Source organism: Falco punctatus (assembly GCF_963210335.1).
Source record: "Falco punctatus genome assembly, chromosome: 7".
In the NCBI taxonomy this organism is placed as follows: Eukaryota; Metazoa; Chordata; class Aves; order Falconiformes; family Falconidae; genus Falco; species Falco punctatus.
This window is the reverse complement of record NC_137587.1, coordinates 6,423,122-6,444,316: the sequence shown is the minus strand read 5'-3', so window position 1 is coordinate 6,444,316 and position 21,195 is coordinate 6,423,122. Positions and strand designations below refer to the sequence as shown.

Genomic DNA, 21,195 nt, shown 5'->3' with positions numbered 1-21,195 from the left:
TCATTTAGGTTGGCAAAGATCAAGTCCAACTGTAAACCTATCACTGCCAAGTCCACCACTAAACCACGTCCGTAAGCGCCACATCTACACATCTTTTAAACACCCCCAGGGATAGTGACACCACCACCGCCTTGAGCAGCCTGTCCCAGTGCTTGACCACCCTTTCAGTGAAGGATTTTTTCCCCACTATCTCATCTAAACTGCCCCGGTACAACCTGAGGCCGTTTCCTCTTGTCCTGTCACTTGCTACTTGGGAGAAGAGACTGACACCCACTTTGCTACAGCCACCTTTATGTCTAGGTGTTATGTCTATTAGCAAAATGGGTGGGTTTTTTAATATAGGTGACCCTTCAAATGTGAAAAAGCCATACCTCAAACAGCCTGATTTTTTTTCTTTTAATTCATAAAAAATACTTGAGTTAGACAGTAGCTACTTCAAACTGAAGGAATCACAAGAATTTTTAATATGCACAGGTTCCAGTATTTCTGCATTACCCATATGGGAGTTGAAATAGCAGTTCTGATCTAGATCAGTATTCTGAAGGTAATGAGATTGCATTATATATGCTTCCCGTGTCAGTATTCTATTCTGTCTTATTTTTCACTGAATGCAGTCCATCACATGCCAAAGTTCACTCCCAAAGACCATGACTAAAACAGTATATAACTCAGTATTTTTTCCTTTATTTTTCATCTGCTTGATTTTCCGAGCGTGCCAACATTCCTCAACATTCTACTTTCAGAGCCTACAGGAGAAATGAAGTCACTAATGACTCAGAAGTGCACAGAAAGAAAGGAAAAGAAACAGAAAATTTTACCATTATTGTCTGTCCCTTTATCTTCAATTAAAAAAAATATTAAAAACCAAGCTTTCTGTAATACCCTTGTTTCTCTGAATTATAATTCTCCATAAGGACAGAATGACATTAGATGTATACAAAAAGAGTGGAAAAGGAAAAGAAAGAATTCTTTTGTAACACAATAGGCTTCTGCAATACCACAATATGACAGCTAATACGATATTACCTCTTGAGAAATCTCCTAATTTCTCCCATCCTAGCACCCCTTCTGATAATTCACAATAAAACCACAGCAGTAAGAATTCTCTTAACTGATTAATGCAATCAAGTAGAACTCTCCATCTGCATTTACCTTCAAAGGTTGAGACCACAAGATCATGCACTTAAAAGCTTCTTTCAGCTTAGAGACAAAAGATCATCTCAGCCTTAAAACTGTATCTTCCCAGTATTAGGTAAGGTTGGAGCTAGTTTACAACTGACTACAGAAGACTATGTACACTCCTACAACCACATTTCCTTAATAACAGATATAGTGCTAAAATCCCAACCTAAGAAAAAACCCACAGTTTGAATCTTCGTTTAAGCTATTTTTGATTAGTATGACAATTAAAGCACTTCATGTTAGCTTAAGCTAAGAAAAATGTCAGGTTTAACACTTTTTTTACTCCATACTTGGGAAAAAAACAAACAAACAAACAAACAAACAAAAAAAGCACAAAAACACCCCACCCCAGCATTTTTCTCTGACCTCTAGTAGTCACAGCATACTGACTGGCAGTCGGTATATGCTGAAAACAAAAGCAGTATGACAAAAGGAGCTAATAGCATTTCCAGTCACTTTACCTACATTCAAAATAAGCCTGATGGATTTTAAGCTCAACACCTAAATGATGTTGTACACTTCATTTATAGCAACAAAATACAAATTGAAAATTAAACTGAAAAACTTGAAAAGCCACAAAAGATCTACAACATCGATGGGCTTCTTACTGGATTTAAATAGTTTGAAACTATTGAGCTCATGAAGAATTATCTGACAAGTATTCAGCAGTCCATGTGAAATGAATGAACAAACCTCTTATCTCATGTTAATATAAATGCCTATATTAAATTTTTTTTTTCACAAGAATAAGAAATTACTAAATTGACATAGAAGAGCAAGAATCTTCCAGCTAGAGGCTAAAATATCTATTTTTTAAAGACAAGGCTATCACGAAAAATGTATAAGCAATTTACTGTAGGATGTACAATTTTTTGTTTTCTTCAATTTTAATCTAGGAAATCACACTTGTCAAAGATTAGAGGCAATCATTTTCAATGTTCTCTTAATATCAATTAATCAAATACTGACAGGTATGTGCTTTACACTGCAGAAGGCAAAACTTCTCCATATACAGAAATACTTATCTAAATTCACAGTGTTGCAGGAAGAGAATTTAAGATATAAAACCAGCACAATGTAAAACACATTCATGTTAAGAAAAACATCAAAAAGCAATGCTGTGGAATCAGTCACGGAAAAAAAGCAGAACTCGAGAAAACAAAGAGGAGTTACAAAATAAAATTATTTAGCAACTTTGCATTTATCACTAGATTTTTTGAAAAGAAAGGTTGACCAGGTTATGAGACTGCAAATTAGTATTGATACTAAATAGCAATAACCAGAACACTAGGGAACAAGAATGGGGCTGGCAGACAATGTCCATCTCTAGAAATATAATGCCAGAACAAGAAAGGGATGTGAACATCCTAAAAAAAGCTGCTGTGTTTTAAACATTCAAGCAGAAAATAATTGTCATCAAGTTATTTAGAATTTCTTTTACCATGCATACATTCTTTATCTACTTCAAATTAGCTCTAAATTATGAATAATTACACTGCAACTGTAAGAAAATGTGAAGGAAACTAGAAGTGTTTCGTTAAACATTTGTTGGTTACCTACATTAGAAAGAGGGCAGGCAACAGGACTTTATTTCTACTCCTAAATAGTATTAACAAATCTTTGGAGGGCTACAACTCATGTGCCAGCCAAAGCACTTTTGCCACCTTTGATTTATATAGAAACTGTGTACTAGAGTATGACTGTGTATATTCTTTAATATGTACATGTATTTTTTTGTATTTTAGGTTTACCATCTATTTCTATAATTTATCACTTATTTTAGGTATTTATCAGCAGAAAGTCTGACGAATCATGGCTAAAAGCAGACAAGTTTACCTTTTTCTCCAGTTCTTCTTTTACAAACTCACATTTCTGCCTGAGTTTTATATTTTCTTCTTCACTTTGGGTTAATTCTTCTGTCAATTTATCACACTCAATTTTTATCTTCTCCAGTTGTCGACACTGAGTCTTGACTATGTTTTTCTCTTCTAAAAGTTCCATCTGATGGTAATGGGAAAATAGATTACAAAATCACTATATGGATTATTTGAAAACATTCCCAGACTGTAGTTTCAAATCCGTAAAACACCATACGGAAGGATAATTCTATTTGATTTTTTACATTTAAGTTACATTAAGTGCAATCACTTATCTGAACATGGAAAACACCTATCAGAGTTGTAGAACCATACAGTATTTTAAAAGCAGCAAATAGAAGCCTCAGATTCTGCATTTCCACTCTGCTACACTCATCAGCTTACATCACCTTAAGAAGCCCAGTACTTACGCAAGTTTTCCATTACTGAAATAATTTGGAATCAGAAAGCCCAAAACTATCATTTCATTTCAGGACCTAATACTAAATTCATATCTGCAAGGAAATAACTGCAAAGATTTGGTAATTTTGATTTCTAGAATTGTGTGGGTTTTATGCTATTCATCAAAACATAGCAGAGAAAAATGAAGAAAATAGTTAAGGGCCTTGAAAGTCCTAATAAATAGGTGACTGCATAAAGTACACTGGTTTCCAGTAGAAAAGATGACTGGAACAGCCAGATTTTAGAAATTCTCTAGAATATCTAGAAAATTTTAAAAAACTAAATACATAAAGCGAAGAAGGAAACTACACACACAGTACTAAAAACCAGCTTCATATCCGATGAATTGCAAGATGCAGTTACACTCAAAAATAAACCTGCAGAGTAAATTCCTTCCCGAGGAAAAGCAAAAATTCTATTTGCCCAATTACACTATAAATATAACTTTTATGGGGAAGAACAGTAAGAAGAGAAGTTTTATGAGTTAATTTAGACATCAGAGCTAACCAGAGTACAAAATCTCCTCCAAAGGACAACCCTGAGAAATAAGTCTTTGGTGTCCTACATCCACAAAGACTTACGGACACAAAAAACAACCCTGCGATGCCTAAAACATTTTTTGTGAATATGCTTGTAAAAATCAACTTTTCAGCTCCTATTAAAGGTAATTGTATTATAATGCCTGTGCAGATGGAGACAATCCAAGAGCCAAATTCCTCACTTATATTACCTTTGAGACACAATGGAGAAAGTTAATTTTTATTTATTTCAGTATGGATAAGGCAGATGTGACCATAATTTTATTGATCTGGACTGAACCCGTTTTCTACATCTGATAATCTTCAGGAAAAAAAGAACTACAACTACTTGGTATATGCATAGAAAATAATTAAGAAAGAAACACACATATATACACAATTTTATATGTATAGATACATTTCTCCAAGTAATTTTACATTAAAGATTAATACTTGAAAGTGCTATCAGGCATGAAGACATTATGTATTTTATTATTCTAAGAGAACAAGGATGTTTTTAAAGCAAATGAGGGCATGTAGTAAAATTAGGGGACAGATTCAGAGGTTCTGAACACATAGCTGACTGGGGACCACTAAGCAAACTACTTAATTTCCTATGTCTAATTTATCTATCATTTTAAATAATGAAAAAAAAAGACATTATAGGGATATTAGTTGGCAATCCTTTAGGATGTTCTAGCATAAACAGAATTAAAAGCTTAAGCACCAGAATCTCAGTATTGAAACAGTAAGATCCTTCTCAGTACTGACATCTCATATAAAATTCTGTTCTTCTCCAGTTCTGCTGCAACATACAAGATTCCTAAAGTACCTTCCCTGCTACCCCAAAAAATCCTTAACTACCTTATAATTTTTCAATTCAGTGCAGCACTACAGAAAGCCAGCCAAAAATGAAGCAGAAAGTATCACAGAGAGGAGGCAAGAGAGGGAAGAACAATAAGGATCAAAAGTCACTTCTTACAATCTTTGCCGCAGTTGCTTCTGTAAAACACATTGCTCTACACCCTTGTTGTCCTGAAAGTAACTCAGAATTCCTCCTCTAGTTAAGTGTAAGGCTTTGGTTCCTAATAAACGTGTTGAAATTTCCTTTTACTCCCCAAGTCTCTCCCAACCGATCTTTATTTTTAAGACTTTAACATTAACAACCTTTGAACAGTGTTACACATATTCTTTCCCAAAAGCAGTTACAAAGGTTGGACAAGGCTGAGGCATAAATAACATCAAGATTACTACCCTAAACAGTAAAAGACAATTGGTTACTGAGCACAAAAACTTACCAGCCTGGGAAAAAAAAAATTACGTAAAAACACACATTTATGTTGGATTTCCCTAAACCCAAAATATTTCAATACAATTTGATAAAATGCTTTATTTTACCTTAATTCGAAAGAAAAGTATGTGCATAACAGTGAAACCCCATTGCAATGTAATGATGAGTTCAGACAAAAAGTAACCAAATCACCTGCACAATGACGTGTTCTCATCATATCTTCCTACAGATTGATACGATTATCTGTTTTGTTGCACTTACAGTCTTTGAATCAAGAGAATGTTTTGCATTATCATTTTGTGTACTCCTAAAAAAAGCTGCCTACCCTAATACCTTACAAAACTCATCTCCCTCAAGCCCTCTCTGTGTTTCAGCCACACAAAGCTGTAAAAAATAAAAGTACGTATATTAAAGGTTCTGGGAAAGTCACGGCACTGGAAATGAAAGTAGTAAAAGATTTTTGTAAACATTCTCTTTAGATACAACAACCAGTACCAATATCAAGGCCGTTACTGTAAGATTGACCTTTCCATATAAACGCAACACATTCACAATCTACCCATTTTTTGTTTACTACCATGCAAAATATACTTTCCTTCTTTCCCCTTGATATTAAATGCACAGCCTTCATTTTAATGTCATTGTCAAAAGAACAATATATATCTGGCCAGATCATTTAAATAACACTGACACATTACAACCTAAATCTCCCCCAGTGTTAAGCACTGCTGTCAAAACATTTTGATCTTAGTGATCCTTCCACTAAGAACCATCTAGATTCTTTTTAATTGCTATCTTCATTAAATACTTTTGTTACCAAGTGCTTCAGAATTATTGTCAATTATTATGTCATGACTGATCTATTAAATTACTTAGAAAAGGATGGTTAGTTATGTCAATTCATAACTGCAAAAAAGTGGAAAATATGCATTTTTAACTGGTTGCATATTTGTGAGAAAAGAAAGAAAGTGAACATGCTTATATTACTTACGATGAAGTAGATCAATTACTACAGCTTTGATTAAGGATTTTATAGCTTTTTATGGTTGAATTGGTAGAATTTTGACATGAGCAAATTTTTAATTTGATGGGGCTGGGGTGGAAAGCATATTTATAGTGCTTCAGAAATGCATTCAAGTTATGTAAGTGATTTACAACCTATCTGGAAAACTACTGCCTCTATACTCAAATTATTATTAGGATATAAAAAATACCATCTTAAATATATATATTTAATTATGTAATCAAAATTGCTTCAATAAAAGTGCAATGTATAGCTTATACAACTGTTGACAATTGTGCAGTTTAGATCACTTCAACTGAACTTTTCAATTGTATTTAGACTTTTATAAAGCCACTAAAATGCTCATTTTCATTCCAATGCCATAACCTTGAATCAGGAGCAAATAATGTAAACTGAAGACATTAACTTGTTTCTTCATAAATAAAATGCTGTATTTCATCACTTACTATATAAACATAGTCACTTTTCTGAGAAATTGTACAAAAATTAGAAATTCTAAAAACTTTGAAATAAAAAGAACTATTAAAATTAATCTTAACAAGTGGTATTGTTATTCACCTTCTGAACATGCTTCCAGATAGAATGACAGTATTTCTGCATCATGTAATTTAAACATTTAGAAAAGCACATCATCCTCAAAATACTGCAAGTTCTTTAATAGGGCCATGACAATAATTATAAAAGTAACAGTTGAAGAAGTATCAAGTCAAATTAAAATGCTACAGCCTCATATTGCTCCTTCTGTTCTGGTCACAGACTTACCTATTTTCTCTACTTTTGAAGAAAAGCTTTTGACCTAAGTCTGTTACTGTTAACATTTTTTACCCTGAATGTTATATTTTTATGATGACCTGCAATAAAACATGTCCGAAATGTTTTAAAGCCCATGCTTTATTACCTGCATCATTCAATAGAGGCAAAAAAACCCCAAAATATAATCAATCTGACATTGGAATTCTTCAGAATAAGTACCTTTAGCACTGTAATCTGAGCCTCTGCATCATCCTTTTCTTGTTTAAGGAGTTTCATGAGCTCTTGAACATTTTGTTCATGTTTCATTTTAACGTTCTGTAACTCTGATCTAAGATCTGCCAACTCCTGTTGGTGAACTTCTCTTTCCATCTTCAGCTGCCTTGTAGCCGAAGTCATCTCTTCATGCTTAGATTCCTGCTGTTTCTGGAGATCTGAGAGTGTCTTGTGTAATTCCTTTTTGACTTTCTCCTCTTCTGCTATTCTGTTTGTTAGTTCCACACGTACTGAGCTTAAGTTCTTTACATCTGCTTGCATTTCTAAGAGTCTTTCTTGGTCTTTTTTATGGATTAAGTTACTAGTTGCAAGTTCTGTCTCCAAGTACTCCTTTTCAGCTTGCATTTGATTTTGTAGAAAGACTTGCTTTTTTAACTCATTCTCCAATTTATTTACAGTAGCTTGAACTTCTTTCATTTCTTCTTCAAGAGATACCTGGTGAGACTTCATTTCACTCAGTTTTACCTCTTTGCAGTGGAGGAGTTCTTCCTGCTGGGCTCTCTTTGTAAGCACATCATTCAGCTCTTTTCGAAGGTTTTCTATTTGGTGTATAGCAGAGAGAAGTTGACTTCTGAGGTCATCCTTTTCTTTGAGCACCTAGGAAAGGAGAAAAGTGCAACTTAAAGTAATTAAAGAAAATTGTTGGAAGGATATTCATTAAGAATGTCTAAAGAACCATTAGCACACTTTGTTCTGTGAAAATAAAAAAGTTTTACTTGTTATGAACTCAGCTGAAATTTATTCAGTGTTTCTTTAAAATTAGACACAGAACATTTGTGATCTCAAATGTATACTTGTCCTTCAATGATCTAGCCTCCAAAGCAGGGATACTTCTGGTTAATCCCCTGCTTTTCTCACCCTGTTTGCAGACTGAGATGGGTCTCTGCTGGTTCCTTGAAACAGGGAGACAGAGGAAATGAGGCAATACAGTAAGGCAGCAGAATACAGGTAGGACTGTTGGTCACACACCCCTTACCTACAGGCTCATTTCATAGGCTGACTTATTTTGCTTATTTTCTAAAATACTATATATGAAATATATAAACTTTAAACTATTTTGAAACTGCACACAGTAGATGAATGGATAGCAGTTAAAAGCCTCTTTCACGCATGCATCAAAGCCAAGAATCGAAGACTTCATCTTCAACATAAAAAAGCAGCCACATTTAATAAATTTTCGCTGTTTTCCTAAGGAGCTTAAGGGTTGGGTTGGTTTTGGTTGTTTTTTTCAACACAGATACATTTCAGGTTAAAAAAATCCTAGAAAACTTGCTAAATGACAGGAAAAATTTGTACTGCAAGTACACGTATGTTACAAAATACTGCATTTCATTCAAATCATGTTACACACACCACTCCTAATACCTACTTATCTGAAGTTATAATTTAGTTTTAACATTCTGTTTAAAATAAGAAGGAATTTACAGTACATCTATCATGAGTCACACAACTTACACTACAGGAAAAAGGGTGATATAAAGTGACAACATGAGATTTTCCTGATGTATCACAAACTACTGGATTCTTTAAACTGGGTTAAATAAATTTTACACTGAATTTTACTGACTACTTCCACTAATTCCACAAACAGTACACATTTCTTATAGATATAGCAAAACTACCTGGAATAAGCCAGAACAAAAAGGCAATTAAGGTTAACAGAGTGAAGATTAAAAATAATGAAATAATTTGTAATTACATGAAGAATAAGCATGGCAAAACAAAACACAATAAATCAAGAATATGGGGTAATGACCATCACGCTTTTTTTCTGAGAAAACAAATAAATAAATCAGTATTTCAACCTTCCTAAAACTGTCTTGCAATTCTAGTTCCATGATTTGGCTAAAATAACACCAGTAAAATTTCATTAAAACACCCCATAAGTAACTTGCTTACAGTGTAAGTATGTTCTCTACATTCCATACTTAGAAGAAAATACATTGCCAACAACATAAGATGTTAGATTCCACGGTCAACAAATATCAAGGATAACCACACAGGCAAGACTGACCAAATTATCCCAATAATTCCAAAAGAATGAAACCTAAACAATCTTTCTATAGCCCACCCGTTGTCCGCAAACATTTGGAACATCTCATAGAATTGCAAGCTGATTGTAATCCAGTTTTGAAAGTTTGCCATCAGCCCTTTGAAGTCCTATAATAGAAAGCAAAGACAACAGACTGCCATTTCTCCCATTTCTTTATTATTTATTTTTATAGGGTTTTGTCTCAGATGTTAATTGTCTGTATATTTCAAAGCTGTTAAATGTTCTTCTAGTTCCCTGAAGCTTATCACAAATGCTGCATCTAGATTGATTATATCCTCATATAGAAGCTGTTTACAACTTTGTATTGAAAACATGAAATACTGTATTTTTTTCTCCTCCACAATGATGCACAGTTTATTTGACATTATGTATCCTCCAATAAAGAGATTTTCTTCAGGAGTGACACCTCAAACTTGTTGGCAAGATGCTGATGATTTTAAAAATAAGAACGAATAGTGACAACATTTCTTAAGTAGAGCTTAAACCAAAGTGACTGCATTTTTATGCATTTGTCACACAAAAAGAGGTAAAAGCCATGTCAAGGAGTCTTATGTAACAAAAAGGACGTCACTGTGGACAGTGCTACCAATTGCCACTGCCCAGACCTGTCCACACCTTGAAATGAACAGCAATCTCGGCACCTTTTGGCACTCCTCTCCCGCTTGTTACTCACAACTGTCCTCTACTTTTTGCTTCTCGTTTGTCTGTTATGAGACACAAAGAATTTCTAGATGACTCAGGTTTTCTTCCTTTCCTTAACACATCCATTTACCCAGGCGAGAGATGACCAACTTCTTACAGGCTTGCAAACCTTATTGCCTCAGACAACTGCCAGGATTAATCAATACAAGATGATTACTATGGAATGAATTGTTGGAGCGCGGATAGAACACAGTTCTGGAGAGAAACAGCAATCCCAGAAAATTTCATCCCAAACTTAAAGCAGAAAGTAGTTTGTCACAGTTTGCGTAAATGAAGATAAGGAGTTCATTTCTAAAAAAATTGGAAAGGGTACAACACACACACCCCCCAGTCAATCTTACCTGACTGTTCTTGTCCATCAGTTGGCTGATAGTTTCATTTTGTTTTTCCACCTCACAACCCAGTTTCTTACATTTCAGCTTCCACTGGCGGATGGTTTCCTGTGCTCTCACCTTCAGATCTTCTCTTTTTTTCTCAGTCTCCAGCCTGAGTGCCTCTGAATGCTTGAATTCAGCGAGGTACCGTTCCGCTTCCTTGGTGCTCTCTTCAACCTGTTGAGCTAACTCAGCAGACTGGAGTTCAGTTTGTCTACGTCCACTCTCACAAGCCTTGTAGCAACTCTCTATCTCCTTCAGCTGGTCCAGCATTTTTTCCTGCTGCTTCTCCCTGTTTTCCAGGTCTGATGTTAACACCTAGAATCATCATAGGAAAATATGAAACTTCCAACTCTAAAAAGATAAGATATGAAATCTTATGAAACAGCATACAGTGATGTTAAATCAAATTTCTAAAATATGAATACCATAAGAGATGTCCTTGACTAGCAGGGAAACACCCTGTTAGCCCATAGAATGTCCTCTGCAATGGTAAAGGATTTCAACCCAAGATATAAAATACATGGTTACTCCATCCCATATTTTACTTTCTGCATCTGTTCCTCTTCTGCTTGTTCTTGTTATTTTAAGTTTGAGAAGGAATCATTGACCTGGATCCTCATATGTCACAGGCTAGACAAATATGGAATAAAGCAAACAGTAAGATCTAAGGAGATTAATATAAATAGATGACAGAGATGAAAAAGAAAATTGTCAAGGAAAGAGTAGTATTCACCACAACCTATACTATATGAGCTATTTTTTACCCAGTTTTATGCTGGTTGCTTTTACGGAAACAGCATGATTAATAAGGGCAGTTCAGAAAGCACTGATGAATATAAAGAGAACACAAAAGCTTGGTAGATATTTCTAGAAGAAAGTGCAAAGATGTTTGAAAATGTAGCAAGCGTATTAGAGCCAACGTGAGTTGGCCTTTCAATACTGAATGCAATTGAAACCACATATTTTAAAGATAACAAGCGACGTCTATCTCGAATCTGATATTTCTCAGGACAGTCTCATCAGCAAGTCAGGAAAAATGTCCTCCATGTACCTTCTGCAAGGGCATATTCAGAAACCAGTTATTGAAGCTTCAGTAGCTAAACTGAATTTTATTGAGATCATCACATAGAATTTCAAATTAGTATTCTGCATTTTGGGCCTATTTAGACTGCTTTCATACCATTCAGTATTTTCATTAATGACTTAAATGAATTCAATAGGCTTGCTCTATAGTCAGTCAAAGATATTATCAAGCTTCAAGGGATGGAAGTACTTTAGAGAAGAGGATTAGATTTCAGACCAACGGAAACAAATTAGAGACGTAGCCTGAAATAAACAGGGTGCAATTCAGAACAGACGAAAGAAAAATACTTTCCCTAGGAAAAAAGTGACTTCACAGATGCACATGGAATGACTATTTAGAAAAAGCTCCTTCCTCAAGGTGGGGGTGGGAGGAGTGGCTTCAGTTTGTTGGTTGAGTTTTTCTTTGTGGGTTTGCTGCAGTTTTTTTCTCCCTCCAAACCCGACCATTGCCTCCTGGGAGGCAATAAATTTTAACAGTCTTTTGAGAATAGTATTAGTTGTCCAGAAAAGACAACTGCATGTGCACTCTTGCATGTGACAGACTGCAATACTGCCAGAACACACAGACTGATGCTAGACTTGAACAGACAGTCCAGCTTGCTGCTCCGACCCGTGACGCAAAACAGGAGTAGGATTATCCACTGGAGAATCAGTTGCTTCCCTGTAGGATGAATATTCCTGCTTAGACAACTGCTATATAGATAACAAAACAATAAACACATTACAGGATAGTCAGGAGTAAATTTTACACAGGTGGCAAAATAGAAACAGGAAAGTCTTTCTAGATTTACAATTCTATACATTAGAAAACACCCACATATACTCTGCCTCAGTATTATTGAAGCATGTCTTTTCAAGCTCATCAGGCAAAACAGCCAGGCCTAACCTCATAAAAAACTCTTGATTCATAAGACAAAACCAGCCAAAAAAACTTTGCAAGCTACAAGTAGCAACATTTTATCAAAATGAGCTTAATTTCAAAAGAAAACAGATTATAATACTACTTTACAGATAAGGATTTAAATTCTGAATGTAGCAGAAATTAAAAATATCCTGATAAGGTACAGTCAGCATTACATTTACCCTTCCACAGATTTTTCTAAAATGGATCATTATTTCTTCAGTCATATCATTATACATCCTATTATCATTTCCCATTTCATGTCTTTCTGGAGACACCACAGAGGATGTCAGCCTAAATTGATGCACTATTCAATTCTGCATCATTAAAAAAAAAAATAGTTATTTATGTATAATTCCACCAGAGAACACACTCCATTAATACAACTACAGTTCCCACAGACTTTTTAATGAAATTAGTCTAAGCTTAAACAAAGAAAACAATGTTCAATTAATTGTAAACATTCATTTCACTATGTAGAAGCAAAACTTACTCTCCAATTTATTGATTTACAGTAAAATGAAAAAATAGGAACATTTGTTTATCTTGAAGCACAACTAATTTATCAACACGAGCTATTTGCATGAGGAGGAAAAAATAACTTTGACACGTATGTGCCAATATAAACGTGAATTCTAATGTTTTACTTTTACAATTTGTGAAAGATATGTCTTTGCAAATAGTTTGTGCTTTGCTTAGAAAAGTTAAGCAAGCACAGACCCAAAACAGTTGGATTCAGGTGGAAAACAGCAGCATAGCGCATCAGCATTTCATGCAGCTTTCCCTATGGAGCAAGGGGATAGAGAAACAGTGGGTCTCCTCTCTCCATTTTTATAATATTATAACAGGGGACCCAAATGTACTGTATGCAGTTGTCAAAATTCTGTCTGACCTGTAAGGGCTCACCCTATCGGTATCTACAACATTAAATAAGCAGCTTTTCAGACACAGGCTATCATAAAAATAAGTAAAGAGTCAGGTATGAAATCATAGTTATTATCTATACACATAAAGAGGTAGGTTTCACAGAAAGAAAATGCCTCTTCCCAGGTATGGCATATACATACATTCACACGAGGAGGACAGACATACACAAGCACTATTTGTTAGAGATTTTTATTGCTTCAGTATCTGTAAGAGCACACCTCAAACCTCACTGTCCACGTGTCTATAAGAAACAAAGATTATGGACCTGCCTTTTGGTTCCTTGGAAAATCCCAACACACAATCCCAATTTCTAGGCATTCTGTGGACAAAGTAGGACGAGTGATCATTTACAATTTGTAAAATAACATTTCTAACAGAGCAGTTACAGGCAAGTAATCTCTTTGCCATTTGTCATTACCTGCCTGCATACATGTCAACATTGTGGTTGATCTGAAGCAACCCTTCACAACAACAAACATGTGAAGGTTATCAGAACAATCATAACAGTCATGGCTGTCATTTAATGATTAGAAATAACAATCAACAGGGTCAGCAGGGTATATCTTGTTAAACACGATACCCCATTCAGACAAACACTGCTCAGAAAATAACCGATTACTAGTTTTCATGGAACTGTACTATCAGCAGATAGTAAAGAGTTAATACAACACAGCTCCATTAAGCAAGTTACACTACCATGTACTTTTAATGCCTAATTTTGATTTAATGAGAATTAAGATTGTTTTGATAGTAAGAAATAATTATGCAAATTACTGTTGTCATTGGAAGAACATTGTACTTGGCAGTGGTGTGCTGTTATGACCTTGCGGTTTCATTTCATACTGATGATCTTACAAACTTAAGCTTTTAATTTCTTTCTAAACAACCTTTACAACCAAAAACAACTGATAATTAAGCTAGATGCATAACATCAGTTTTCAACTTTAGTGTATTTTCAAAAAACCTTAGGTTTAATATATACAATTTTAATAAATATCATGTTTAATGTTCCTAAGTTTGTCAAGGCCTTCAGTCTTGAGAGCCACCTATTTTCTCTTAAAATAACAAAGTATCTTGCATAGAATGTTTATACCTGCATCCTACTATGGATGTACATATGCTTATTCTTGAATATTAAAATAACAACACCTGGAGTGTGTAGGTACCCTTATTTCACCATCATGTTTTACATCCTCTGTATACAGACGTCTGTCGGAGTCTCAATCCTGTTTCCCTACAGCCTTTTAAGTCCTCATTTTCCCCTCAGCCACAGAATCTCAGTTGCAAAGGGCACTAAATATGCATGCAGACAATACATCATAAAATGTTATCATTAAGGTAAGGCATATAGCTTGACTGTTCCCTTTGCAGAGCTGCTTGTACGCACACTCTACCGCAGCTGTGGCCAGAGCAGTACAGAATACTAAAATCAGCACAGGCTGAAACTCAGATAGGGGCTAGGTCAGACACTGGGAGGACCTATTCTGGTATTATAATCAAATGTTGTACCACAGGGGGTTTATGTGATTTTTTGGTTGTTGGTTTTTTTTTTTTTTTTTTTTTTTTTTTTTTGTTTGGGAGGTTGGTGGTTTGCTGTTTTTTTCATTTGTATTAAGGGTGAAATACTGTGTTAACTGTGGGGAAGCAGCTACCCTCCATTAGGAGGCCACAGCACACAGAAGATAAAGAAAGTGCCACTAAAAGAAAAATAAATCAAAAATTTAACATAACTAATGTAAGTTTGATCTCAGCCTTCAGAGTTGGGGCATTTGAAGGAACTGATCAAAGAGAAACATCAGTCCTTACCACTGACTACACCTTAATCCAGCTCCCAGGCCTGTTTAGATTTACAGTGCTCAGAGCCCTGTTAGTGCTTGAAAAGTTGGAATTAATCGCAGATGTCAGTCTCCATCTTTGTCTGGGGAACATGTTTAAACTCAGTGCTTGAAGTCACCAGCAGGCCCACATCCAATGGAATGTGTCTGAGGAGATCCTCTTCAGTTCTGTATCCCTGAAGCCTGGACCACAAGCTCAATGTCCAACCACGTCAGTACATGTACTGATGGGTTCCACCACATACAGCTGCCTCCTGACCTTGCAGGCTGCCCTCTTGCTAGGGCAGGAGAATTTGGCAGTGATGCTTACTTTAGACCTTGCAGAATATACCCCAGTTTTCACATCCCTACCCTGGAATTATCCTTCTAGGTAATTCAGAATTTAAATATTTTAAGGATTTCTATGAGACAGGAACATAGAGATGTGGGAGGTTTTGGGGTTTTTTGTTTGTTTTTTTGTTTGTTTGTTTGTTTGGTTTTTTTTTGTGGAGAGTGGGTGTGTGTTTTATTTTGGTTGTTTGGGTGATTATTTTTTTTAAATATTCATCCAATTTTCTCCTTCTCAATTGCGACTGTAGTAAACAAGAGTGAGAAGACAAAGGAAAACAATATCAGGAGGTTACACTTCTAGGAAAAAAAAAATAAAATCACATTCCTTGAACATCTGAGTTTCTCTTCCAAGTAGCAAATCACTAAGCACCTGTCATTCAAAAAAAATTTCCATGCAGATGAGAAATGCCGCCTTTATAGATTAAGACTCCAGATCCCAAGGAGCACCTGGTGTTTTTGCAGGCTGAAGATCCATCACACAGAGAACGCAGTGAGCTGCTCTGGAGGCAATAGAACCATGACGATATTCTGCAATATATGTTACAACAGTATGGAGGTTCTGACAGGAGCAACCCAGGATATGCAGAATAGTTCATTGTTGAAATGTATTGTTAATACGTGTACAGCAATTGTTAGCATGTTTTGCACTGTTGTTACTATAGAAAATCCTGATTGTGGCACATTTTCTCTTCTCCGTCTTCACAGAAGACAAGTCTGGGTCTCAATTTTTCTAACCTGATTAATTTTATTGCTGCATTTTCATAGTTCCACTGCTAACAAAACCAAGGGCAAGTTATTAGAATACTTGTGCCAACTATTCACCACCAACAAAACATCAAATACCTCCTGGCCTTAATATCTGAAGAACTTTTATAAAAGAGAATTACGTTTGCGGAAGACTTAAAAAACATCATTAAGATTAGTTACTAAATCCTGGGTTACAGCATACTAATGTTCCAGAGATATGAATGCAAATATTTTCAGAACTGATTAGTTTGTATCAGCCCTCAGACTGCAACAGCACTGCAGACATTTCAATTGACAGGCTCTGGTGAGAGATGACACAGAACAGAGGGGTTTAACAAACTCAAAACCAGATGCAACATTTGCCCCAAGTAAAACAGTTGTGCATCTAGTGTTTTACATATCCAACATCCCAACACGTAACCTAGTTTTCAACTTTTATTATAAACTGGAGGCAGAGAAAGAGGACAACATTCTCCAGTTAGAGCCCGGTTACTTATCTGAAGTGTAAATTAATCACCACGTGCACCTCTGCCACCATTCAAGCAACTCATGTAGCTCGGACTTCTAAAGTCCCTAGCTTGACTACACATATCAGAGTTGTGACCTGCATTTTCAACACCTAACTTAAAGTAAATCACCACAAAGTGCAAAACAAAATTCATTCTAGGTATAGAAAACATAACACAGTGTATTCAGTGCAACTTTCCTTAAAACTTTTATGAACATTAAAAGGCAAGTGAGGATCTCTCATTTGCTACAATTTACAGAACTAATGCCTTATATCAGTTATGTGCAAACAGTCTATACTGATAAGAATACAGAAAGCCACATTTTACCCCACCACACTAACTGTCACCAAAATTAGGGGTCAACTGAAGTGGATCTATACGTATTTTTCTCCATCCTTTTTCTTCTGCCCTACATCTCAGCAACGCAGTCACCAGATTCTAATGCTACGTAATCATAGTCCTTGTCACTGAGTTCTCAACAATGCCATCCAAACCATGTACCCAATTATTTCTTACTCATTTTTCCTGAATGTAGACCTCAAATATTTATTTATTACAATCTGATCTGCATCTCTTGCCAATCATATTGTACCTAACTATCAAGAACCATTAATCCAGAAGGTTTAGATTTTTCACGCAAGCATAAATTCTGTGAACTGAATAATCAAAGATGCATACATTCAATCAGTCAGGAAGTGTATTCATTCAGTAAAAGGTACATTGCAAAAAAATAAATTTATTAAAGTGATGCTTTCTCCATATTTTTCCAAAGCTTGAACCATTACTTGTTCTAACAGGTAATGCTTTACGCAAATAAAGCTAGAGGTAGAACACCTTCCCCGCACCCCAAAGCTGATATGTGATTTTAAATACAAACTTTATCAAAGTGAATAGCATCCATACATTTTAAATCTATCTGTAGCACTATTTTGGCATTTGAACTCCACAGAGGCTGGTCTGCAGAGGTATTGATTCCTCCTATTTTGTAAGAGTCTCTCTTTAAATTTAGAAATGTGTTACCTATTGATTTTCAGATATCTTAATTGGCTCATATATTGAAAATAATTGGATACGAGTTTCATCTTTAGAGGATGAAAAAGCCATAAAATAAATTTTAATGAGGATAAGATCTTCATCAGTCTTCATAAGACTGAAAGACCTACATTAGTGATGAATTCTGATCTTAAATAAACAAATCAATAAAACTTTCCTTCAGAAAATTTGAAATATTTTAACAAACAGACCACTGTTACACTCTACTGTACAATACTATAAGACTACTTTGACCTAATTAGTATGAGAAGTCATTAGTAAATCAAACAATTCCACAAGAGTCTAAACATGCTTACAGAGAAACCAGGGTACTGAATCTTTATAATTTCCATACTTTGTTTATTTCTTAGCCATCATAGTCAGCTATTATAGCCCCATATCTATATAGTTCCATGCAGAAAAATATTTTTTAAATAGTTGTATACATTTGCAAGATTTTATAGAAGCATCCTCAGGTAAAATATAGCAACCAAAATAAATTAGTTTCTAAATTTAATAGAAAAAAATTTAAGATTGAACTCACTTCTAAACATTAGTTTAAGAATGTGATTATAATCTTTTTCATCCTCTCAGTTTTACATCATACTGTGATCTTATGGCAGCTGTCAGGGACTAAATGTAAAACACACACAACTCAAATTGTTGAAAACAATGACATTAAAATAATTCAAAAGAAATTTCTAATATCACATGTACACCAGAAGCAAGTGCAATTACATCCTCCCAACTAACCAAAGATAAATTACACTCAAGCCAAACATGACTCGTCACTTCCAACTGAGAATCAGACTATCTGATAGGAGCAGCTGTTAGAACAGGCTTCACAAAATGCTTTGTTAGTACATAAGTTTAGAAATTCACATCCTTACATTCCTTGATGTCTCATTAAAGGAAAAACACACAAGCTATTTTCCTGTTACTGCCTCTGTAGGAGAATGGCAGTGGGAAGCAGATAAGAAGTACAAAGTATTTTTTGTTGAGATAATCAGGGAAGTCAAAGATTTCTAACTCAGAGCAATGCAATGACGCCAGCTGAGCACTCTTCCATCAGTATTTTCACAGAGCAGGAAATCAGTATTTTAACATCATTCTGACCCTCAAGAAAGCATGTTCTACAAGCAGAAGTTCAAAAAAATTTTGTTTTCTATGGGGTTGTATCCCATTAACTCCTGTCAAAGTAATTCCATTTCTCAGGCCCCACAGAACAAAAGAACAGGTTTTTCTGGAGTTGTATTGGCCAGCTAGAACACAAATGCTGATGGGCATCAGGAAATGAGTTCTGCTTGCCTTACCCCCTATAGAAGCACTCTAGGTCTTTTTAAACCTCTTCAATAATCAGTTTTTATAAAGCATGTAAGAACTTTTTTGAGACTCAATTTTTTCCAAATGTAATTTGATATATTAGTTTGATTTAAATAGGCACTGAAGCTGACAAGGGAAAAGAGTAGCAGAAGTAAACTGAACAGCATAGTCCTGTAAATCTATGAAAAGACAAAAAAAGTAATTCCTACTTTTGAGCTTCAAAGGTGATGCAACACCATTTCAATGAAAAGTACCTTCATTAGAAAAACTAAATGCAACATACAAAACCAGACTTACCGAATGCTTTAATAAATGTACAACAAATGTTAAGTACTTGACTACTGAAATCCCACATAGGGTTTTGAAAATATCCCCTTTTCTTCTGACAGTCATGAAAGACAGAAGAAAACAGCTACTGTTCAGGGATCATACTACCAATGACAAATCTAAACAAGATCCAAAAATACAGAAGTCTCCTGTCTTAAATAAAAAGGTTACTGCCTCCTTATATCTTATTTCATCTTCAAGTCTTTTAATTAAAATTCCAGTGTCAAAGACTGCTGCTATTCTTTTCACAGAGAATCCCTTTAAATAGTTTACCATAAATAAGAATACTAATACTTATTATTATATTGCATCTAATTGTTAAAAAAAAAGAGTAGTTATGATCTATTTTTGTTACTCTTCCGCACTTTCTCATAGAACAAGGTATCCCAGTTTGTTTGAAGTTAAACTTTAGTTCTGAGGTATGATATAAGGGGGAATAAGGAAGTAAATACTAACTTATAAAAGTAGTTCCAGAAACCACTACTAATGCTAAATGCTGATAAAAATCAGATCACCTTTTCATTGCACATGTGAAAAAGGAGTAATCTAAACCACGAATTCATGGGCAATAGCAATTACCTTTTTTGGTTTATTAACAAGATGGGGGAGGAAAACCTCTGGAAACTTGGATCACCTTTCAAAGTTATTTACAGAATAAACCAATAAGACTATGATAGTTACTCTTAGTGTTAAAGGTTACTCCTTAATCCAGCATGTCACCTACCTTAAACATATGGGAAATTAAAACCCAAACAAACAAAAGAAAAACAAAAAACCAAGTTACCTGTATGTGCATTACAAGTTGTGCTTTCTCCTTGTCCTTACGCTCTACGCATCTCTTTAGTTCTTCTACTTCTGACATTACAGCATCATGACTCAGCTTTGCTTTAAGCTCCAAAATATGTTTCTCCAGTTCTTGCTTCTCTCTCTCATATCTTTCAGCTACTATAAGATAGTGAGAACAGAACAATAAGCCCAGTAGAAGCACCAACTTGTGATGAATTATTTTTTTCTCATTTTTCTTTCGGCAATTTTCTTCTCTACTTGAAAATATTCTGTAACTATTTATTTTGATTTAATTATCTGTGAAAAATGGCTATACCTATATCATAACCTTTTACTGATTGAGACAGTATTTCTGTTTATTCAATCATTTTATAAGGGGTTTCCTCTCTTCCCCCTCCAAAAAAAACCCACAACACCACCCCAAAACAAGCCAAATTCCCCCAACAAAACCCAATAAAATAATATAGGATGGAAGAAACAATGGGGAAAGACTGGTGTAAATAAAACTTGGCCACAAACTTTAAAGCCAACAGGATTTTATCCCACCAGAGTAATACCTCCTGATTTGGAAGTCACATACTGTGTGACTTTTATGTCTGAATCCTGCCACTACAGCAGTTCTGGATGAGAGTAAGCCTAAATTTCCTCAACCAGAAATTCAAAGGCCTTTAGTCATAAACAACTACTAGAGGCAAAGAAAATTTCCATTTGCATTCTTCCCATGCATCTTTGAAGAAACAGAAATAACACAGTAAGGAGAAACACACTGCATAAGTGATATAATGATATGTGTATATATCTTAACAGCTCCAGTACATTTTTTTATTTTCTTCATAATTTTACAACAGTTTTGATTCATAATTGTATAACAAATGAAAAAATTAAAATATGCTTTCATTAACAT

General features: G+C 35.0%; 1 protein-coding gene across 15 annotated transcripts in view; it reads right to left on the bottom strand.

The window, feature by feature from the left end:
• Nucleotides 1-21,195, bottom strand: part of CEP128 (centrosomal protein 128) — a 169,727-nt gene that overhangs the window by 113,456 nt on the left and 35,076 nt on the right. For 14 of the 15 annotated variants that reach the window (XR_013929425.1, XR_013929426.1, XR_013929427.1 and 11 more), the window contains 4 exons: nt 20,290-20,450; nt 10,456-10,806; nt 7,306-7,956; nt 3,019-3,183 (listed from right to left, as the gene is read on the bottom strand). Coding sequence is in view for 11 of the 15 variants with exons in the window: in XM_080395216.1 (XP_080251342.1) it covers nt 3,019-3,183; nt 7,306-7,956; nt 10,456-10,806; nt 20,290-20,450 (1,328 nt within the window). In the remaining 4 variants the exon portion in view is untranslated. The remainder of the gene's footprint in view (nt 1-3,018; nt 3,184-7,305; nt 7,957-10,455; nt 10,807-20,289; nt 20,451-21,195) is intronic. The other variant, XM_080395215.1, reaches the window with a different exon arrangement.